This window comes from Watersipora subatra, chromosome 6 (genome assembly GCF_963576615.1).
Source record: "Watersipora subatra chromosome 6, tzWatSuba1.1, whole genome shotgun sequence".
NCBI lineage: Eukaryota > Metazoa > Bryozoa > Gymnolaemata > Cheilostomatida > Watersiporidae > Watersipora > Watersipora subatra.
Window position 1 is genome coordinate 61968308 of NC_088713.1, and position 24749 is coordinate 61993056.

At 36.4% G+C, this 24749-nt stretch overlaps 1 protein-coding gene across 2 annotated transcripts in view; it reads left to right on the forward strand.

Annotated features, from left to right (window-relative positions):
• Positions 1-24749, forward strand: part of LOC137398798 (serine/threonine-protein kinase N2-like) — a 36656-nt gene that overhangs the window by 7309 nt on the left and 4598 nt on the right. For both annotated transcript variants that reach the window (XM_068084975.1, XM_068084974.1), the window contains exons 3-18: positions 3272-3409; positions 5824-5943; positions 7433-7633; positions 7862-8044; positions 10194-10334; positions 11798-12014; positions 16804-16971; positions 17724-17874; positions 19021-19123; positions 19261-19333; positions 19486-19760; positions 19900-20103; positions 20239-20346; positions 21387-21566; positions 22482-22633; positions 24195-24316. In XM_068084975.1, coding sequence (XP_067941076.1) covers positions 3272-3409; positions 5824-5943; positions 7433-7633; positions 7862-8044; positions 10194-10334; positions 11798-12014; positions 16804-16971; positions 17724-17874; positions 19021-19123; positions 19261-19333; positions 19486-19760; positions 19900-20103; positions 20239-20346; positions 21387-21566; positions 22482-22633; positions 24195-24316 — 2536 coding nt within the window. The remainder of the gene's footprint in view (positions 1-3271; positions 3410-5823; positions 5944-7432; positions 7634-7861; positions 8045-10193; positions 10335-11797; positions 12015-16803; positions 16972-17723; positions 17875-19020; positions 19124-19260; positions 19334-19485; positions 19761-19899; positions 20104-20238; positions 20347-21386; positions 21567-22481; positions 22634-24194; positions 24317-24749) is intronic.

A 24749-nucleotide genomic window follows, 5' to 3' on the forward strand; every position in this document is an offset into this window, starting at 1 on the left:
GTAGGCTAGCAGCTGGCTACGATGTGTTTCTTTTTATTCTATGGAATTAAGGCTCGGCGGAGTGAATAGGTGTTATGGAATCTACGGGCATTGACACTGTGACTGGTATAGCTCTGAATGACTGTGAATTGTCATGTATTTAGCATTGCTTGATAATTACACCTTCAGCTGCGTCATGATTGGCTGGCTGATTGTCAACGGTTATGCTACACGATAGTAGCCTACCTAAACCTATCAGAAGAGAGCAAGGCCAATTGAGTTATTATATGAACTAGTAAAATACAACTTTTTGTAAAATTGATTAGTAGTACCGTAAAACCTTTGTAGATGTGAATTCCACCTTTATTTGAACACCACCTCTAATAGAACGCCACTATGGTAGAAGGGTTGAAAAGTACAGCGCCACCCTTTAATTGAACGCCACCTCTTTTAAACCGCCACTTTGACTTTATTTGATCTTAACGAATTCCTAATAGAAGGTGATCAGTCGAAAAGTGTTGACAAATTAGTACTAATTCTTCTGTCGTTGTTGCGGTAGTGTTGCTATGGTTATATTGCCAGTATACATGAGAAGATTTATCGTCACAGTCATCAGAAGTACACTCTCAATCCGATTCATTCTCGTCAGATCCGTCCCATAATGTGGTTTACAAACCAATCTGAAGAGTGGAAGCGTTTTGTTGAATGATGAAAATGCTCTTTAGGAACACCATACGACATAATAGCAGCCATTGTTATGGCATATCGAAGTTCGTGTTTTATTTCCAAAGCTTAATGGTTTCTTAAACTTTGAAAGCAACTTTAAATAAATGCAATTCGGAATCTTTGAAACAGTAGAGTGCGGATTTGTCGGCAGAGGTCAACTCTAAATCCATTTGAAGCATGGAAACCCAGTGAAACCCTGTCCTAAGCCATGGTTGGATTTTGAGGAAAAAAGATTGTATCCTATGGGATTTGAACGCGCAACATTTAGTTTGGTAGACCCACACAATATAAGATTTGCACCAATCGACCACCTTCAAACATTTCGGAATAATTATGTACATAGTTATTACACCTAATGATCTCTCACGGTGCACTGGACTGCGAAAATGAAACCGAAAACAGATAAATGATAAAATCTTAGATAATGACAAACTTAAAGTTTACTACAGTACATACTAAAACTTATCTTTAGGTGTGTGTTTAGTAAGCTGAATTCATTAAAGTTAAATTCAACGTTTATGTTATACGTCTGCCTTGAAGGTAAAAACCTAATACATTGTAATGATAAATTTTATTACCGATCATAACCACTAAATACACTAAAAATACTGTAGGTAACTATAGTTACTAAGTTTAACATGGTGTTTTGTTAATAATTGTTAATTGTATGTATATAAAATTTTGATGTACCAAGGGGGCGGTGTCTACATTAGATAATTACTGTGGGTTTCTATATTCTTCTATATGACATGTTCGCCTTACGATGTCAACACATATGGTGGAGTGCACTGTACTAGACACGAACACCTTATCAACTTAAATTATAGAACAGCTTTATGCAAAGAGCTTTTTTACATACGTGTCATTTACTTCACTACTCTTTTTTTTGGTCTAATTTGCTTTGAACGCCATTGACTGATGATAATATAGTTTATATCTATATTGAACGCCATTGGCTGATGATAATATAGTTCATATCTATATTGAACGCCATTGGCTGATGATAATATAGTTCATATCTATATTGAACGCCATTGGCTGATGATAATATAGTTTGTCTATCTATATACTTATTCCGTTTGCTTTATCAGTGCATTGAACTGCCAGGGCGCTACTTGTAACTAAAAATTATTCACAATTGTCATTACCCAGTGCTGGTCGTGGATAAACTCCCCGCACAGTTATAATTTGTTTTATTGTGACACTTGATTAAAATAATGTTGTCTATTATGTAAGTTATTAGCAAAATGTAGCGGATTTGTCACACGGCCTCTAACACCTTCTTGTTCATCCAGCACTAAGTTCACTATTTTTTAAAGGGTAAATATCGAGCATGTTACGTTGTCTTTAAGGTGAATTATTGTATTTGCAGCTATTCAGTTTAAATATTCGCTTATTCTTTTCATTTGTCTACTTCGCTATAAACAACGAGTTATAATTCTATGCATAAGGTCTGCAGACCATAAACAGGTTATAAAGCTGTCAATATAACATATTATTATATTGATTGTATTTTATACGTAAAATTTTGATCCCAAAAAAACAAGTCTTGTTTAATTATCACTCTTTCACAGACCAGCTCCTAGTAGTTTTAGCTATTTAGCAGCACCAGTTGTAAAATAGTTGATAGTATGGCATGGCGTACATTAGTCAGTCCTAAGACATACTTTGTATCGATTAAAAAACTGCATTGTGCGTACATTGCAATTACAACTTTCTGTTCTGTACAAACGGCTAATTTCTCTGTTTGCATTTGAATAAACAGATGTACAGTTATGGTTTTACTTGGATATTTATTTGGCCTTTTCTTGAAAGTGAAGCATCTTGTTCATATTACAAGTCTTCCTTAATCTGTTCTATTCTGTACAACTGTGTATTATAATTGCATTATGTGATATATTACAGTTGTTCTGTGTTTTTAGTTTATGCTGTTTGCGAGATTATGAATTCTCTCCTTAGTTTATGGCGAGTCTAATCTCAACATATGCTGTTTATTTATTTTGGAATCTTCTTCGTATATCAAAACTTTCTTGTATTAGAGCTTGTGCATAGAAATATATTGTTTCATTTCAATTTCACTTTAAGGCAAATATATACCGTATTAAGGCAAATGTATTACATAAAAATATGTAGCTAGCTCACTGTAAAAAGTTTAACCGTACATAAAACCAACTTAATAATACATAAAACGTTTTTCATTGTTACCATGGAGACACCATAATGGTAGTGTAGACTGTAGGTTAAGGTAGAGAAACGCAGCGTAACTTTAGCTTAAATAAACATATCTGATGTATTATTAATTGTTTTGTTACATTTTTGTTTAATCTATAATTTTCGCAGGTCTTTTTTGTTGTTTTCATTTACCAAACTATTTCAAGATATGCTGGTAGGTTGAAGTTCCTTCAGATGTCTAGTTGAATACTGACACGAATCTTTAGGCTGTATGTCGGAAAAGTCATGTTAGGTTATAAGGAAGGAGGGTTTGATTGTATTTGATCATGTGATCAATGTTGGTTCACCCCGTCATACCAGGATTTACCTCTATGGTGCTGTTTAATAAATGTAGGGGGGAGCGGACAATGTGCAGACAGAAGACATGAGGGATCTGCGAGATAAATATGGGTTCTCAGCTGATCTCAGCGATGACCAGCTCCAGGAGAAACTGCAGCAGATGAGGGAGCATCTTAAGAGGGAGATAAGAAAGGTTGGTCGGTTATCCCGTCCCTTTTCTTGTTAGAGCTCGAGGCTATATATTAGCTGATCTTCAGGGAAGTTTAAATACAAGTCTCAACTATGGAGTCCAGAATGCTGTGTAGTAATCCCCCAGAATGCTGTGCAGAATTCCCCCAGAATGCTGTGCACTAATCCCCCAGAATGCTGTGCACTAATCCCCCAGAATGCTGTGTAGTAACCCCCAGAATGCTGTGTAGTAATCCCTCAGAATTCTGTGTTACAGTAGTAGTCCCCCAGAATGCTGTGCAGAATTCTCCCAAAATTATGTGTAGTAACCCCCAGAATGTTGTGTAGTAAGCTGTGTAGTAATCCCCCAGAATGCTGTGTAGTAATCTCCCAGAATGCTGTGTAGTAATCCCCCAGAATGCTATGTAAGAATCCCCCAGAATGCTGTGCTGTAATCCCCATAATGCTGTGTATTAATCCCCCAGAATGCTGTGCAGTAATCTCTTCAACTCTGAGGTTGGATTCTTGAGCCAACCGGAATTTGAGTTTCCAAGAAATAGAAGCCAGATTTTTTCAAACATGAGCCATAATTTTAGCACTTTAGAATTTTAACTCTTTGAATTGAGACATGAAAAATAAATAGCATTAACAATAAATATGACGAATTATGAAAATGTACTCGCAATTAACCAATGAGAAGAAAGCAGTCAGTGTTGTTCTGAACAAACACACAAACACATTGGTCTGTATAAAGAATATTTTAACATATATTTGTGTGTACAGTAATCCTTCCTACTTAGGGAGGTAAGGGGGACTACGTTTCAAACCCAACTGTGAAATGCTAATTTATGCGAAATAAAAAACTATCTTATTTAAAAGTATGAGTCATAATTATAATTCTTCAGAACACCAACTATTTCCCTAACTTCACCTATGTACTAGATACATGCACTGTAAATGTACAAATATACTGTGTGTACATGTCCTTGTACACGCAGTATACTTGCAGAGTACAAGTGTATATATATACTTGTACTAAGTACGATAATGAAATCTGAGAACTCAACAAAAACTGAATGGCCAAGCTTGATTGGGGCGAGAAATAAATATGGAAAGTCAATGCTAAATATTTTATGAGTCAAGCAGCATCAGCATATCAAAATTATGAAAAGGTCCTATTGGCTATTCTCTGTAAAGAGAGAGTGCAGGTCGAATTGATAATGATCAAATTCTATTTAACAGTTGAGAAACAGTTTTGAACTGATATCAGTAGAGATTCAATTTTTATCGCTGACATCTATTAGTTCATATCAACAGACTCTACTCTCTCATTCATGCATTAGACTGACAATTGTATTACAGTTTATACCTTTACAATGTATTAAAGTGTATGTGTATACAAAGGATGGTCACTGGAAACCCACGATACAGCAAAGTTGCGATAGTCGAATATGCAAAGTAGAAAGGAATGTTGTACCATTAAACATCAACATATGAAGTTAATCCATTTCAATAATTTATTGGTTTGTCAAACTGTCATAGGATGGAGTCAATGTTCTTATAAGAATATATTGTAGTTTGTTCAGTTCTTCCACAGATGGAAAAAAACGATTAATATTTGTAGTAATTACATATTGGCCATGATCACAGAAACCATGGTTAAGTCAGGATTGTAAGATTTGGAGTTATCTACATTAGCAGAAGGAAAAAATTCTCACAGGTATTTTGCAAAAAAGTTTTGATTCCAGGTTAATTACAGCAGATTTTATGGTCAATAAACTGAATGTGTGTTTACCATTAGTGCGAAAACATAGTTCTGAGAAAACTGGTGTTAAAGTTTGAGAAACGAAAACCAATGCACAATTTTGTTTACATTTCAAAACGTCATAGCAACCAATATCAAGAAGTTGTGGTATTTATCTAGATTTCTGTATTTATACCCAAAAAATTATGCTGAATGTAAAAATCGAAACAGATTTTAGCTGGTTGTCATAGAAATAGCTGTATATTTATAAGAAAATGTATTACTTAATTTTGCAGATATTAAAAATGGCTTGGCAGTAGCGCGATATCGGGCACAGCCAAATCATCAACAAAATCTTTAGAAAAATAATAACAGTAACATATTGCACACCATCGGTCACTATATACTTCGGTCTTGAAAATTCGAGTAATTATTCTTATAATTAAATCTGATAATAATCTTATAAAATCGAATAATTATTCTTACAATTAAATATTGTAATAATCTTGTAAGAATCGTTAGGAAAATATCATTAGGTTTGACTGTATTTAGTTATGTACAGTTCTGACTGTATTTAGTTGTGTACAGGTTTGACTATATCTAGTTGTTGGTCGGTTCCAAAGAAGGGTTAAAAATTTCTTGTTTATTTATGTTGAAGCAGTTGTACTGATTTTTGATGTTTTTTGTCTATGCAGGAACTCAAAATAAAAGAGGGAGCGGTGAACCTTAAGAATGCCACTTCAGACAAGAAAAGTCATTCCTACGTTGACAGTGTTGTTAAGAAAACCAACAACAAGCTGTTTGATCTGCAGCAGGTATCTGTATCCAGATGTTAGGCTCAGTGGATAGTATGTCTGGCTGCTTTGTTGCTGAACGATTGAAACTCACATCTTACTGCTGTTTCTTAAATGGCCAATTGTTATGCGTTTGCCGATTAATTAATTAATTTAACTCTTCCGCTACTGCAAGCCGCTACTTCCGCCACTTTGGCGTTAATATAAGTACAGACCGTAAGCTGATGTATAGGTATGTATGATGTATCAATATGGTTTTACTTTTCTTTTCTTTACTAAGCCCTCACACATTAGCTAGACCAATCAAATTTAGTCTCTAACGAAACAACTTTGTTGCTAATCACGTGCAACCAAGAGAAATTTTTTTGGCTCAACAATTCCATTTCTACTCATTTTTCAAAAGGGGAAAACCAGATCATTATCGTCATGGTGATAAGAAACACCACGTTCGTTCAACGCAAAGAAAGCGTCAGAAATTTTGTGAGAGTCGGATTCACTAAACAATTTTATACTTATCTTGTAGAGAGTTTTTCTGAATAAGATGCATTTCACAGTAAAACGATACCTGTTTTGATTCTCAAGATATTGCTTAAATACTAGTGGTATATCGGTTTTTCGAAAAATCCGATTGAATTAATTTGGTCAGAATCGATTGCGGTAGCGAAAGAGTTCAACATTAATTTTCGATTTCGTATCGCGCAAAGTAATCTTTCAAGTTACATTTAAAAATGTGAAAATTGTGGTCGGTGGTAATAGACTCCACAGCTAAAAATGCTTGTAATAAAGAAGAGATCAGATGTGAACCATCGAGGATTGCGGACAATGTGCCAACTACACGTAACTAACACAGGCGTGTCTCATTGCATAAACACGGTGTTAACACCTAGCGCTTTATATTGGATTAGTGGATGGTGTCATCTTTGCATTCAGCCAATCAGCAGTGTTTTCTTATGAATAGGATTAAACTATGTGACTCATTCCATCACAGTTAACACGTTCGCTACGCATTAAATTCTGACCGAACGATTATTCTGCCCAAATTAATTCAAACTGATTTTCGAAAAACCGATGTACCACTAGTATTTAAGCAATACCTTGAGAATCAAAACAGGTATCGTTTTACTGTGAAATGCATCTTATTCAGAACAAAATTCTCTACAAGATAAGTATAAAATTGTTTAGTGAATCCGACTCTCGCAAACTTGCTGACGCTTTCTTTGCATTGAATGAATGCGGTGGGTGTGTTTCTTATTGCCATGGGAATAACGCTCCGGTTTTCCCGTTCTTAGAAATAATTAGAATTTAGAAATGGAATTGTTGAGCCAAAGAATTTTCTATTGGTTGCACGTGATCGGCAAAAAGGTTGTTTCGTTGGAGACAAAGTTTAGTTGGTTTAGCTAATGCGTGGGCTTCGTAGTGAAAAGAAAAGTGAAACCCTATTGATTAACTGATACATCGGCTTACGGTAGCGAAAGAGTTGATTATATTTGATTTGATCCTATTTCGTTAGGAGCTGCTGGAGCTCAATAACTATCTCCTGCTTTCGGACAAGCGTAACCCAGAACCTCGGGAAGGCAGTGACAAGGAAAATGGCAGCGTGTCTCTGGAGGAGCTCAGCCAGACTCCGGAACCTTCCGGCGAGGAGCAACAAGATAATCCTCTCGAAGAGAGACTCAGTTCGCTAAGAAAACAGCTTGACATTGAGATGAAGGTCTGTGATTGGCTGGTGGTTACTAGGTCGTTACTTAGCGTGGTTGTTAAATGTTATAAAATCTACTTTCATTAAGTTTATAACAAATGCATTGGGAATCACCTTCTCACAAAATGATCTCAGAAGAAGACAATTCCTATAGATTTGCTAAGGAAACATAACTCCTGCAGGCTCGTAGATCGAGCATTTGACGTTCGGTAAAATCACCTCCCATTCATCGTGTTACAGGTAAAACAGGGGGCGGAAAATATGATATCGATGTACTCACAAACGAAGGACAAAAAGTTGCTTCAAGAAGCTCAGCAGATGCTCGAGGATGCAAGGACCAAGATAGAAATAGTACGAATGCAGATCCTGCGCGTGCAGCAGGCTGGCAAGCATCAGGGGGGTGCTGAGAGTACTCCGCAAGAGGTATGTTGAAGATTAAGCTGACAGTTGCTAATAGAAACCTATGTGACAGTTCTTATGGATGTGACAGTTCTTATGGGTGTGACAGGTCTTATAGATGTGACAGGGCTTATAGATGTGACAGGGCTTATAGATGTGACAGGACTTATAGATGTGACAGGGCTTATAGATGTGACAGGGCTTATAGATGTGACAGGTCTTATAGATGTGACAGGTCTTATAGATGTGACAGGGCTTATAGATGTGACAGGTCTTATAGATGTGACAGGGCTTATATGTAGATGTGACAGGGCTTATAGATGTGACAGGTCTTATAGATGTGACAGGGCTTATAGATGTGACAGGGCTTATGGGTGTGACAGGACTTATAGATGTGGCAGGGCTTATAGATGTGACAGGGCTTATAGATGTGACAGGGCTTATAGATGTGACAGGGCTTATAGATGTGACAGGGCTTATAGATGTGACAGGTCAATTATAAAATTCAAAAAATAGGCTATTTCTGAGATTTTTTACTTTTATAAATGATTTACTTTGACCAGGAGCTTCATGATGCAAAAAGTTAAATTTAATAACTACACATGTTTATGATTAAAAGGAAAACTAAATTTAGAGTTGTTTACCCTTTTTAGTTAAAAGTTTATTATTGTTATAATAACTGCATGATCATCACTTAGAATCATGAGTTGTTCACTCTCCGTTTAGTGTTTCATTAAATTTGATTAATAAACTGCCAGAAACATTTCAGTTACAATCTTTGTACCCGATTGGAATGCCTCTAAATGTCATGTTGAGGTATCAAAGGGTCTGTAGCAATAATGTGACGTAACTGACATGGACACCTTTGTAACAACACACAGCTGAACAACTGTTCTCCACCTCAAACCCCTACACGATGGTCAATAAGACTAGTTAATTTGCTTGGCTACTACCTGCAAGTAATAGTTTATAATCGTATTCAGGGTTGTATGAAGACTTGAGATGCACGCATGTGTATATGTTGACCGAGTAAAACATTCATCCATAAATAGATATGTCTTAGTCTTTGATTCTAAGGCTGTATCAGCAGATTTTTCATCATTCGAAGCCTTCTCTTTCTTACAAACAGCGGAGACGCAAGGTAGGTATTCCGTCTAGGTGTGGTAGGCTGTCGACTTTTGTTGCTGCCTCTTTACCTGCCTGAGTTATGCTTTCAGGCTATTTGTTACCCTGCATGTGCTCTCACTTGTACATGTATACGCTATGAATGGCCTCGCACTGCTTGTATGTTTCAAATTCATCTGCAGAAAGGTTTTAGTTATACTCTCGCTCGTTTCTTGCTCATATTGCCATATACTAGAGATCTTTGGGTGTAATAAGTATGTGCGCCATTATTCTACAACTAGCTAGGTGGTTGAGGAGTCCAATTAGTAGCGCGTTTGACTGGGAATCCAAATATCCAGATTCAATTTTAGGGTACAATCTTTTTCACAACTCTCTAAAGGTCTGTACCCACTATCGCTAAAATCGACGATTAGCTTGCGACTGACTGCAACGATGGGCTGCGATGAGTGGACAACATAATCGATGCGTAACGACGCGATGGACTTTCAACACGCTGAACTTTGACATTGATTATCGCAACTATTAGCATCTTGATTGGCTGTTTGTTGATCGCATCGGATCCAGTTTCAACAGTTGTGAAGATAGATGTCGATTCATATTTGCAAGCATGACGAAGAACTACGCTCGTGATAAATTACATAATCAGATAATTAACAGATAACAAAAGGACCGCCATATCACTAATGTAATTTTGTCATTTCTAATTAACTGTTTGTTGGTTAGCTGTCATCTACAGCTAATCGCTCATAGTTTGTACACCTAATAGTTAGTGATGACGTAAAAATAGCTAATCGTTGCTGTCCATAACACCGCTAAACGTTGATTGGAGCGATAGTGTGTATAGGGTCTTTTGTGTGGCTTCAGATAGACAGACAGACACGGCTATTATCATAGTAGAGATTACCACATGCCTTTGGATGGGTGTTCAACTCGACTGCATTCATTTGATTAATATTAGAAGACACAGTTTTTAACAGCTGTTAAAAACTGTGTCTGTTGTTTGCTCGTGTAACCCTTAACAACAGTGTCTTCCATTCCATCATTTAAGGCCAACTCCAAGAAGATAGACCTGAGGCTAGAGGAACTCAGGCATCATCTGCATATAGAGAGTGCGGTCAGCGAGGGCGCCCGCAATGTCATACGAATTCTCCAGAATACCAAATCAGTCGATAAGAAACAAGCCAGTGAGGTGAGCTTCTCCGTCATTACTAACTGATTTCTCCCTCTTTAGCCTTATTTATCTTTATAAATGTAGCATCTGCTAGCCTTGATTTCTCTTTCTAGACCTAAGGTACGGCCACACGTGCCAATCGTTTCGTTGGTTTCGACCGAAATCTCGAAAAGAACGAAAAACACAGAATTATTCTGCTGAAATTCACAGAATTTTTAGAGCTGTGCATGCACACCGAAGTTGTCGACGAAATGCTTTCAATTGGCTGAACAAATTATTAGCAAGCACGACTCTAACAGCTTTCCCAATTGGTATAGTTCAAAACACGTATTACAACACACAATAAAAGTACTAGCGCAATTAAACATAATACATATGATGCAACTGACTTGATTGCACTATTGTTGGTTCTTTATCGTTCCGACACGATGGCTACGAATCGTTTCTTTTTTAACCCTTTGGCAGGCAGAGCGACATTATTGTCGTTTCGCGATACTGACGCCAATGGGCAGAGTGACTATTATGTCGCCACCCGAACGTTTTTTTATAAATTGATTTCTGGTTAGCTTATTGCGTTTTTTTATTTAATTTTTTTGCGAATAGTAAACTAAAATATATTGGTCTCTGTTAGCAATCAAAAAATTAGCCGTTTTGAGAAAGAAACGATCGTTTTTGCAATACTAAACGAATGAAAAATCTGAAATAAAAACGTATTTGAATAAAATGGAGATTTTTGTTTGTAGCTTGTTTGTGCTTCTGTTACTGCTTTCTGAATATTTTCCCAGAGTGCAACAACTTTCTTTTACTGTCATGGTGTCCTCTAGAGGCTATAGGCAAAGCTATAGAGGAACAATAATAAGCACATGATGTCAAGACTGCGGTGTAGGCCTCTGCGAGAGCAAATGCTTTCAAAATTACTATGGCTAGAGAAACACTTATATAAGAATTTGATTTATAAATGTTTATTTGTATTTACCTGTATAATAAAAACACAATACGCATATACAATATCATAAATAAAAGTGTATCAATGTTTTTTTTAAATCAATTTGTGAAAAATTAATCTGCCCAGGGGGTCTCAAATTGCCCAACAAAACTTGCCTGCGCAAGGGTTAATAATAATAGGCCTAACAATTTCATTTTTAGCAGCAAAAGTTCCGTTGTAGATAGATTTGCCATCTTTAGCGCAATCAAGTCGGATGCATCGTATTTACTATAGCAAATCGCTTTAGTATTTTTTGCGTGTCGCTTTATTTGCCTTGGACTATATAAATTGCAAAAGCTGCTAGAATCGTGCTCGCTAATAATTTGTTTAGCCAATTAAAAGCGTTTCGTCGACAATTTCGGTGTGCATGCATAGCTCTAACAATTCTGTGAATTTTGGCCGAATAATTCTGTGTTTTTCATTCAATTAAATGATTTTGGTCGAAACCAATGAAAGAATCGTATATTCATCCATGTAGTGTATGCTGGCTTTGCAGGCGCAGAATAGTCTCGCAGCATCTAGTCAGAAATTAGAGTTGCTGAGGCTATCGTTGGATGACAGAATAGATGAGCTACCTCCCGACTCGCCTCTCATCACAGAACTAAGGGATGAGCTGTGTGCAGCCAATGGGGACCTCGTGCATAGGCTCAGTCTCCCCAACACACAGCACATTCCTAATCTTAACAGACTTGCCCGACCCGCAGCTCTCACAGGTATTAATGGTATTACTAGCTGTACTACCCGGCTTTGCCCGGGTAATATAAAAGTCTTTAGACAGAAAATCTATTTGTATCTAACTTATAACAACATTTGCCATTCTAACTTTCAAACTACATATTATGAGAGAAGTGTTTTGTCTCATTGAAATAAATTGAGAGAGAAAATTAAAAAACCTGTTAAGGTTTTCTAACTTTGTCAAACATCTGTAACTTTCAAACTTCAAATCATGAGGAAAATATTTTGAGAAGGTCAAATAAATTTTAAAAAAATAAAACAACTATAAGAAGGTTTGAATGTGAATTGAAATTATTTGCAAGTAATAGCTGAATTAAGTCTGTTTTGCTACGATTACAATAAAAGATGATTTGGTAATGATACAATTAATACGAACTGAGAAAACAAAATAAAAATCCTGAATATGTTGAATTAATTATAACAATTCGTGCATAGAAGTGTGTGCGTATAAAAAATGTTACTGTTCCACCAGAAGATATTCATCAAAACTTCGAATACGACGATACTGGTACCTCTCGACACTGGTACAAATGTAAAAATGAGATATCGGACTGCCTTTGGCTGACCGATCAGTGCAAGAATGTCGATGCCATTCTTACTCGAGATAATACAATTGTTCACCTGGAAAGTATTGACCTTCACCGCGATTTAGCAAGTGAACCTTACGAAAAGCCGGAAATAGAAGTTAACGAAACGCAAAACAAAGCATCGGGTTCATAGAATTCATAGAGTTTGAGATAATACGTCATTTAGCGTGTGCATACGTTATAAGGTCTATGATGATGTATTTTATTAATATGCCTTGCGTAGCTCAGTGGTAGAGCTCACGGTTAAAAAACTTGGGACACAATTTTCGTGAGTTCAAATTCATCAGGATGCGGAGTTTTAATTTTAAGATTTTAATAGCTATGGCTGGACATACTGAAGGACAGACAGAAAACAGACGGCAAACTTTAGAAATATATATATTGATACGGACATACGGTATTATAAGATAGTGGCGCTGGTATTTGAATGTGTGGCATGTCTGTCTGTCACTGGCCTTGCCATTTCATACCTGCAGTGGTCTGCAAAAATAAATGGGACCCCATTTGCTCATTGAATAAATTTCTTTTATTTATTCATTATTTATTCATACTTATTTATAATTTGTCATTCCTGTCTTTTTTACTAGTATTTGTTAATAGTAACCAAACAAACTGTATACCGCTAGATTCATAATCTTGCCAAAATTCAGAATATACCATCAAATAATATGTAGGAGGCACCTAAATTAGATTAGATGCAGATTCTTGAACCGATGTAATAAAAATGGTTGGATTACATGTCACATGGTTTCATGAGATGATTTCTGGTTTGTAAGGGTTCTACATATAAATTATTTGTTTCCCAAATCTAGTCTTATAGGCATTGCTGAATAAAAAATAAGCAATTAAAAATGTACCTGGTGTGGCTTTATCTGTCGAGATTGTTTGCTATTTTCAACCATTAAAACAATTTAATGTTCATAATTTTAATGATCATTCAAAAACATAGTTTTACAACTGTTTGGTTTACATATTTGAAATCAGGACAAGATTAGGCCTAGTCTAAAGTATATACAGTAGGCGCTCCTACAACATAAATAATCCCTTCCAAGTATGTTTACTTTATAGGGTTTTAAGTTATACGGTCAGTAAAATACAAGTAAATGGCCTGATTCATCCCAAGATCATTTCAAACTCACCCCTCTAACCATACAGAATGAAAAAACTTGATATATGTTTTTATATTGTTACCATAACTCCAGCATTATTGGTTTGCGTTGACAACTTTTATAGATAGGTTACCATTCAAATCGAATTTAAAAACTTGCCCCGACTTGACACTTTGCGTTTTCTGGAATTTTTCACGTACAGTCATACTTCAACTTACGAGCTTAATGCGTTCCGAGACTGAGCTCGTATGTCAATTTACTCGCATGTTGGTGCAATTCATTTATATATAGAACAATTAAATATATATTGATTGGTTTCCATACTCTAAAAAAAGCAAATAAAACACTAAAAACAAGATATTGTAACAGAAAGAACATGTTGGTTATTGTCCTTACGTACTACATGCTTTCAAAAAGCAACAAATAAAAAATAATGCAAGGAAATGTGATTAATTAAAATGTAAAATTAAATACATACAATAGCAGTTAACACTCGCATTTGCCAGGGAAGGAGATATAAGTTATCCTTCGTTACAACAGTTGTCCTTGATAAATTTGGATTTTATCAAAGTGTTAAAAGACAAACTTAGAAGCAAACCTAAAAGCAAACTTTCATTTTCAACTAAACGTAATTAAAATTTCTTCGGCGTTCATAGTTTGAAATTTCTCGCTGGTTAGCGAGAAATTTTTCCTTTTTTTTCGCTTTCACGACTAGCCGGCCGTTTTAAGATAAACCTATCTAAGGACGTTTGCCTTTGTCGCCCTTGCAACATGTTGCGATTAGGACGAACACAGGTGCCGTCACAAATGGTTAACGGACGACCACTAGCCAACTTGTCCGAATGTCTATTAAACAGTTTGGATAGATAGCGCCGGCCTTTTCACATAGCATCGTTTCAGTTACGCTGTCACCGGCCAATTGTTTGTCCAATGCCATCAGCGGTCATGAAGATCGCTGCACCGTTTAGAAACTATGGTTAGTCCTTTTGCGAACTAAATGCCCTGAATATAATCCTTCTGTTTGATAATTATGAATGTATTTCTGTCATATTGCCGAGCTAGCTGAATCACGCATACACATTTCGCATATTTCTCAATATTTTTCCGTTTAATATCGACTGTTATCATTTGCTTTTTCTTTGTATTATCTTTCATTTTACTGGCAAACTTTCGGTCTACGCACAGTACATTTAATTCACATAATTCTGCACAGAAAATCGTGCACAAAAAACACGGTACAACAGTATAACCTGAGCAGTTGAAAAATACAGAGTGATGCTGTTCTCATAAAACACCTCCAGCATACTTGGCAACTGACTCATGTGCTCGTATCTCAAACATGGCTCGTATGTTAGTGCTAAAACTTGCTTGAAAGCTGGCTCGTATCTCAAGTTTTGTCGTACGTTGGAGCACTCGTAAGTTGAAGTATTACTGTAGTGCGAAGCAAAAACTTCATAGAAATTATTTTTGTTGTCTGGAATTTACGTTATAAGAAATATACATCATAAGAGTGTTCACTGTATATAAATATCAAAGTTTGTCTTTTGTCGTCTGCCGTCGCATTGTCTAATTATAACGTTTAAAATCTAGCAATGAAGAATCTGTACGGGACTAGAATTGAACATGCGACGATTGCTATTACAAGTACGCCAACACACGCACCTAACCACAAGGCTAAGCTAAGCTGTTTTTATCGTATTTAGCTTATCTACGGTATTCTTATCATGGTTAAAGCTAAATACATACATTTTATTATGAATTAATATTACATTTTGTGTTCTTCCTTTGAAATATTTTTTTAAGTCATTTTAAAATCCTTTATTCATTTTTTTGTAATGTATAATTTTCAAATGCGTCATTGCAATTTTAAATGTTCAGTGAAAATTTTTGATAGATTGAAAAGATGATAGTGAAAAGATTGAAAATGTTCCGTTACAGTGAAACTGTAACGGAACATTTTCAATCATCAATTTCTGGTTATTGCAATCGCTAGAAATTGTAAAACTAGAAAATGTTCATATGGACATTCTCGAGTAGGAGTTGTCTCTACATTCTCTCTCTCTGATCGGTCAGACAAAGTACCCGCATGCGCTTCACTGGTGTATTTAATTTTGATATCTCATTTTTACGTTTGTACCAGTATCGAGAGGTACCAGTATCGATATATTCAAATTGTGATGGATAGCTTCTGCAGCAACAATAACCTTTTTTTATACACATTTCTATGTACTCATTGTTATTTCAACATATTCGTGATTTTTATTTTGTTATATTAGTTTATTTTATTTGTATCAGTAACAAGTAACATTTCTTTGTAATCATTGTAACAAAACAGAATTTATCTAGCCATTACTTGCTAATTATTTCACATTCAAACACCTTTACAGTTGTTTCAGGTTTTCTCTTAATTCATTTGAACTGCGCAAAACACTTTTCTCATAATATGTTTAAAATTTATGATAGTAAATGTTGTATGTGTTTAATAAAAATTAATTTTCTGTACAAAGACTTTTATTGCCTTGGCAACGCCGGGAATTCAACTAGTTTAATATATAATTTATGGCTATTGACTAAATTCAGCCTGAGTGACAATGTTATAAATGGGAATTTTAGTTTCCCAACAAATGGGTCCAGTTTATTTTGCACACCACTGTATATATATATGATCAATATAAGAAGTAGAAGTTGTTATACGCATACAGTACAGTTAAGCTCTCCTCCGTTGATGGTTCCCTCCTTCCAGTTCTTCCATCCTTTTGGCTAGATGATTAGGAGTTGTTACTACCCGGTAGTCTTCTGGCTAGATGATTAGGAGTTGTTACTACCTGGTAGTCTTCTGGCTAGATGATTAGGAGTTGTTACTACCTGGTAGTCTTCTGGCTAGATGATTAGGAGTTGTTACTCTCTGGTAGTCTTCTGGCTAGATGATTAGGAGTTGTTACTACCTGGTAGTCTTCTGGCTAGATGATTAGGAGTTGTTACTACCTGGTAGTCTTCTGGCTAGATGATTAGGAGTTGTTACTCCCTGGTAGTCCTAGGTTGGTGTAACACTATGTTTAACTTATCATCAGGTAAGCTGGAGATACGACTGATGGGTTGCCAGGGACTCTTAGAGGACATTCCAGGCCGGACCCGGAAAGACTCGAAGAGCTACCCTATCTTGTCTCCAGGGGAGAGCCGGACTTTTCCACGGAGTTCTAGCAGCAAAAGCTACAGTCTCAAGCAGAAGGAGCGTTCAAGTAGGTGCCCTGTAGTTAGACTCTTTCTACTGAGGCTAGGAGTACTTTGTAAAGATTGGACTGCACTGACATCTTCGCTTCAGGCAGCATAAAATAACAGATTGCTTTACTCAGGATATCAGTGTGTTCGAGAAGGATTTTTGTTAACTTGGCGATAATCCTAGAGATAATCCTCTTGGATAATCCCAGAGTTAGTAATAAGGGAAGGGTCGGTGCATTTTGACTCAAACTATTTTGCTTATTGAAAATAGAGAATCAATTTAATTCTGCAGTAAGTAAAAGAAACCAAATTATTGATTAAATTCATTTGTGAATTGAGCCTTAAGGCTTGCTTATGTAAGCCTCTGTTTGCTGTGTTTATATATATTTGTGAGTTGAGCCTTAAGGCTTGCTTATGTAAGCCTCTGTTTGCTGTGTTTATATATTTAACTATAATATTTAAACAGTAACAACATATATGAGGGTAATAGATGAGATTTATATTATCTATCTAGATTATGTTGCTGATCACAGATAGCATTTTTATCTTCAGGAGTACATATATTACTCAGATGAGAGGAGAAAACAAGTTAAGACTTACTATGTACATACAATTCATTTCCACAAAAGTTCAATTCTACGATAAGTAAATGATGACGGAAAATCGATTTAAATTATATTTGAGCCGCAAGGCTTATGTGAGTGAGAGTGTTGACTCGAGTGCCCATCTCTGATAACTATCCTAATGTATGCTGTGTGATGGTGTTTTATAGGTGAGATATCGGCATGCCTGAAGGTGGACAACGAGTTGGTAGGCCAAACTCCATTCAAGACATGCTCGCAGCAGTGCTGGGACCATCGGATGTCCATAGACCTCGACAGGGCTAAGGAACTCGAGATCGCTGTCTATTGGAAAGATTACAGGTATGTCTAACCCAAGGTAGCATCGGGGAACTGGCCCGGCATGAAAAACACTTTGTGGGAAAGCTTCAAGTGATGACCAGCAAATGTCCTTGAAGTTTCATCAAGATTTTCACATGGCCGTTTGAATATCTGCAGTTATAATGTGATAGATTATAGTCACTTTTCTTAAATGCAGTATTTCAGCATCTTTATAAACATGAAATCATTAGAGGGTTTATCTCTATGTGGTGCTACTGATATAATAATCGTACATCTTTAGGATTATGGGACAGAAAACATGATTTCAATGTTGAGTAATGTCCTCATTGATTTTCAAATTTAGCATGAAATTAGGATTAATAGTCAGGCTGTTATTGATATCCTATCTGGTTATAGGTTCTGGTCTATGATTACTAATTATCGCTAGGGTTGTCTACACACCAACAAAATTCGTTGTCGACGCGTAGAGTAGATATCTCCTGTGGCTAAACACACACTGACGATGTGAAATGATGCACTGTATTGACAAATAGATTGACAAATTGACCATTACACTTGCTGGATTTCAGAATTGCGCTACGGAAGTATCGTAAACATATTTATTATCTAATAAGAATCATCCATCCACCATTAGTGATGAAAATTATGTTTGTGTGGCTATGGACATTGCTATAGTTGGCTAAAGGAACAAAGATGCTACACATTAAAACTGAAAACAGTCTGGTACAAAAACATTAAGTTAAAAGTCAGAGTGTGGAAAGAGGATTTTAACAGTTTTGGTTGCTGAAGAAATTATCTGGCGATTTTCTTAAACTCACCCCTTTGGTCCTTCAAAAAGGGAAAAAATATACTTAGCTTTTTAATTTTAATTTAAATAGCTTTTTAATTTAATGTACGGTAACAGCGGTATTATTGGTTTGTATAAATTCTTTATTTTCCTTTATTTACGTAAAAAGAGGTTTACTGTATAGGAGTGTCTACTATACTTAACAGTATGTCATGAAAATGTGTTGTTAGCAGTTTTAGAATGTAGTGGAAGATATATCAGGGGAGACAAATTCAAAATTATCCTTTGTGAAAGAAATTGATGTCTCAAATTGTGAAATAACAAGATAATAAGATATTTCTTTGTGAGGAAAAATTGTGTTACTCGTCTGTCTCTTTCAGGCAAATGTGCGCTGTTAAGTTCCTTCATTTAGAAGATTTCTTTGACAATATTCACCATGGCATGCCCATAGAGCTAGAGCCAAAGGGTATTCTGTTTGCTGAGGTAAGACAACTCCGTCTACTAGTTTCTTCATTTGATCAATAGCTCACAGCTTCGATTCAGCCATCTCTCTCTAAGGTCACCACTAACCATGAAGTTTGCTACTAATTCTGAGTTGTCTTTCCATTCTCTGTTTTTAGATCTACTTCTTGAACCCCACTATATCTCGGAGGCCCAAGTTAAAGCGTCAGATTATGTTTCCCAAACACAAAGGTTGGTTGACCGATGATCCGCCTTCAAATATTACAAAAAATATCACTTTTCAAATACGGTTGGTATACTATAGCAGCGTTGAGTTTGGGTAACTTATGAGTGTGTGTATGTTCATGTATGAGATGCTCAACAAATGTCTTTGATTATCACAGGCAAAAACACATTGCGACCGCAACAACTGAACATCAACGTAGCTACATGGGTTCGGCTAATGAAAAGAGATGTACCACAGCAGCAGAACACCCCGTCCGCCCCACCCACTGTGACTCCTCCCTCCGATCCTGTGCCAACTGCTATCGTTGCCCCCTCTCCACCAGAGCCATCGGAGAGGTGCGATGTCAGTGGACCCGCACTACCTCCAAAACATGCCAAGGAACACAAACCTGTCGCTGTTCCACAGCCTCCACCACGTATAGAAGAGATTCAGGTGGGTGCAAGAGCTTCTCTTCCTTCAGTACTTTTGCACCCTTGTCCTGGTCGCAACGTGCTGAGGCAGTGGGTATGTATGTCGCACATTTCCTTGGTCAATCCCAATTAGCATACGATGCCCAGCTTGTCATTTGTAGAAGGAGCTCACAGAAATTAACCTTTTACCTTCATCTGATCCGGAAGCCGCTCACTCCACCCCTATTGATGCTCATCATGCTGATTCTGGTGCTACGAACAACTCATCTGACACTGGAGGTCAAGGGTCACGCAAGACTCCCCCGACTCCAGCTCCTCGACCGTCGATGAGGCGGAAGAGAGAGGAGATGGAGTCAAATATTGTTGTGAGTATCTTGTGCCTGGTGTTTATAATATATAATTGAACCATTATATATTATAATGCTATGTATTACTACACTTTGTATTAATAGCGTATATTTTCCACGGCTGTGCCGGAGGTAACGGTGTTCTTATTGTAGGTTGCGGAACCTTCAGAACCGGCGGTAGTCGAGTCGAGGATTACGAAAGGAGTGACCATGGAGGAGTTTAGACCCATTGCTGTGTTAGGGAGAGGACATTTTGGTAAGGTAAGTGTCCGCAGGGTCTCACCGGTCTTCTAACATTACCAGAAACATTTTGGTTCTTCCAGACATTCTTGAGAAGTTAGAATGGTGTAAAGACCCGAAACAAACTTCTGAATCAAATAGAAGACAACTCTTTTGGTCAAGTTTGAAATGGTTATGTGAGCAGATGAGGTAGAGGATCTCCTGCCAGTTGATCAACACATACCGTAAAACCTTTGAATGCCATGGTGTTCAAATAGAGGTGGCCTTCAAATAGAGGTTTTACGGTAGATGAAATAATAGTGGTGATTTTTGTGACAACGAGAAAAGAGTACTTGTCTCCTTTTTCTATATTTAACCAAATATTTTCTGTAAAGTTCTTGGAAACCAAACAATTTCATAAAACAATTTAACTGTTTGCTCCTTTTTCCTTTTGCTAAAGAGGCCATATATAAAAAATATATTTTATTCGTGTTCGAAGTGTGCTTGGTTCGATGTTTATCAGTTCATTCTCAGTGTCTACTCACGGCCATGCGACAACCATAGCTGAAGCTAGAGAACACTCAAAGTAACCAATGAGTGAAAGCTTTTACTTACTCATGTACTCATGTACTCATGTCATGTTCGGTGCGCAAAGGTGCAAATGAAGCTTGTATCTGATTGGACGACATAGCATACTCATAAAATATTTCCTTTTTTTCACAAATGGAGTGGCATTAATTTTATAAATTTGGTTTAAAAAAGATTTCTTACAAATGAAACGGCAGGTTTTCTAAGTTTTGTTCTGTGGTCACTTTCGACTAAACTTGATTGCTTCGGTTGGGATATGTGCACTTTGAAAAGTTGTCAGTTGGCAGTGGCTGTACGTGAGGCAGCTTTATGAAACGTATAAGTTTGCTTCTTTAAGAATAGTTGTATCCAATCACTTCTATAAGTCGATGGAGTTGTTTATCCTGTTATTAGAGATCATTGAGGATAAACCACTTCACATTTCCTGTTTCGTATCAAGGTTTCTAGTTTAATTATCAGAGGTTTTAGTAAGAGATGACAACTGCTAATTACAGGTCCTTCTGTGCGAGTACAAACAGACAGGTGAAACATTTGCTGTAAAGGCACTCAAAAAGGGAGACATAATAGCCCGAGAAGAGGTCGACTCACTGCTTGCCGAAAAGAGAATTTTTGAAGTCGCCAACTCCGTGCGCCACCCATTTCTCGTCAATCTGTTTGCCTGTTTTCAAACAGAGGTGAGTTCTATATACCAACCTTCTTCTTCTTATCAACCTCATCATTCATTCTGTAACATCTCTATTGGCTCCTTCAGTTCTCCAGTGACCATTTGTCTAATGGCTCAAATAGGCTAGTCGTGTGCAGTCGCTATCTCATACTCAGCATCTTGCCGGGGCGGACAACTCTCCACTTTCACTTGAATATGATTTTAGAACTCAAGCAGTTATTACTGATTGTGTTAGTGTGATGCCTTTAGCTTCAGGTCTATTGTACAGGTAAAGGGTGGTTCAGTCACCCTGCCTCTGCTAATCTTTTAAGCCCGTCTTAACGGTTATATGTAGATATTCAGTTTGATAAGGTGTTGAGTAATATGGTTATGATACAGTTATGATCCGGTTATAATACAGTTATAACATCGTTGTGATTCGGTTATGATACGGTTGTGATATGGTTGTGATATGGTTGTGGTATAATTATGATATTATTATGATAGTGTTATACAGTTACGATCTGGTTAAGATACGGTTATGATATGCTGAGTTTGAAATGTTCAGTCTGATGTGTTTGGTGCTTGTATAAAGCTATGTATTTGGTGCTTGTATAAAGTGCTTGGTGCCTGCGTAAAGTGATTTAAATCTTGACAATAACAAGTACTCTCCCTTTTGTGAGTCCAAAACAACAGTTAGTTTGTGAACCTAAACTATATTTTGATATAGTTTATAACTGATATGAAATATATATTATATTTCATATCAGTTAGATTCTCTGTGTTCCTAGACATGGTGCGGACACCTACCACTGTTTGTGTTTAAATAGTCATGAGCGGGCAATCCCCAGAAATCTTTCTTGTATATTTTTTTGATGCAAATTATTTCCTATTGTCTAAAGAGGACACTTCCCAATCTCCATTTAGTTCCTTCCTTTTTTTGTAGCAACACGTTTGTTTTGTCATGGAGTACGCTTGCGGAGGTGATCTTATGTTGCACATACATAATGATGTCTTCTCCGAGTCTCGCTCTGTCTTCTACGCTGGATGTGTCGTACTCGGACTACAGTTTCTACACAAAAATTCTATCGTCTACAGGTCAGTAGCTTCACGTTTTTTTAATTGAATTGAATTTTTTTTTAATTTCAAGCAAGTTTTAATTTTTAAACATAAATTTAAATTTTAAAGCTTCTATCATTTGGTATTATGGATTGCTTACTGTATTAAGCAAATTTTCTCTTTTCAAATGAAAATTTGAATAGAGAAAATTTTGCTTTTCAGATGTGTTTCGGCGAAGGCATGATTGTTTTTCTCAAAGCTGGTCGGTCACACCTCGTTGATCCATAAATACTGATATGTTATGTACTGGTTATTTATGAGTACCATTAGATTAAAACGTATGCGTCGGTGACAAGAAATACTAATAATCGTTTTTATTAAGTGGCTAGCTATTCTCTTATGATTGGCCATTGGACAGGAGATTATAAAGATCAGCCAATTAAATGTAGTCGACTACTTGTAATTGAGGTCTCAGTAGAACTCTTCAGGTAGTGTCTTATCTAGTGCTCGTTGGTGAGTCTGTGACCGGCCTTGTACTTATAGCATTTTCAATAATAATAATAATTACCTGTAAATAAAATGCATAGATCGGTTGTTTAATTCATTGCGTAGAAGTTCCGTATTAAGTGTACCAATAAGGTTCTTGAAAACAAATTAAATGAAAATTGAATTTCTTTGAATAAAATAGCAATAAAATTTCTATGAGTAAAATAACGATTGCATTTTTATGAATAAAATAATTACATTTTTATGAATAACAATTATATTTTTATGGATAAGATAACGATACAGTTCTACAAATAAAATAGCGATTACATTTCTAAAAAAAGGTTTGAAATTTTGAGACAAACTCTAATGTTTAATGTAAAGGTTATCAAATCAACCGTAAAACCTCTATTTGAACGCTATGGCGCTCTTTATGTCAACCCTTCGCTTAGAGTGGCATTTTATTAGAGGTGACGTTCAAATATAGGGTGGCATTGTATTTTTCCAACACTTCGTCAGAATGTTGAGAAGTTAATTTTAACCCTTTCGCCGGCGATTCAAATGTCGCCCATATTTTGCACTCTCTTTCGGGTGGTGCAAAATTAACCTCTTTTGGACCCAAGAAATTTGCTAAGTTACCTCCCAAAGAGAAATAGTGAATATTTTTCAAGAAAATAGTTGTGTATTGAATGAAATGACTGGTCGCTGTGCTAAAATGTCAAAGCCTAATTTCAAAGCCTTTGTAGTAAACAAAACTGGGTGTTCTTATTGAAGCACCACTCTCTTCATAGACAACCGTGTGACAAATTAACACAAATCACAGCTGTTGTTTTGTGGATATGTAAGGCATGAGGTCATTCTCTCTGTATCTTTTATCCTGGGTCTACCTGGTAATGAGGAGGCAACTTCTTTGGCTGGTATAAATGCACTCATGAGCAAGCAACTCCTTTGACAGGATTGCAAGTGTCAAGCTACATTTATGTCTCTAAACAAAAAAGGCAAACTTTGTAGCTGTCCTTACTAGAATGTCGATAACTATAACAATAGCTTTAATGTCGATAGCTCTATTGTTTTGTTTATGGCTCTCAGTTCTATTTCTCATTTATCCTTTTAGAGATTTAAAGCTAGATAATCTGCTGTTGGATTCTGACGGATTCCTAAAAATCGCTGACTTTGGTCTTTGCAAAGAAGGAATGGGTCACAACCAGAGAACTTCAACCTTTTGTGGCACCCCTGGTATGTCTCCCAACTAAACCCCGATTGAACTAGTTTAGTAAAGTGTTAATTCTTTGTTAAGAAAAGATAAATTCAGCTAAATCAATTGACCAATAGGAGCATGACATTGACATTATAAGTAATATGAATATATCAGTTATACCAGGAATTTACCTTACAAATAACCTGTTATACACACTTACAGGACTGTCGAAATTTTGCCTATGCTTTCCACAATCTTTTTATAAACATCTTAAATGAAAACATGCTGATATTTCATTGGAGCATTTAAATGGTTCATTTTGCTTTAACTTTCATTCAACTTTTGGTTCAGTTTGTTCATTCAACTTTTTAAGGCTGCTTGTACCATTTATGAGTCAATTATAAAAGTGGTACTGTTGTAGTCTGGTAAATTCAGCTAAATCAATTGACCAATAGGAGCATGACATTGACA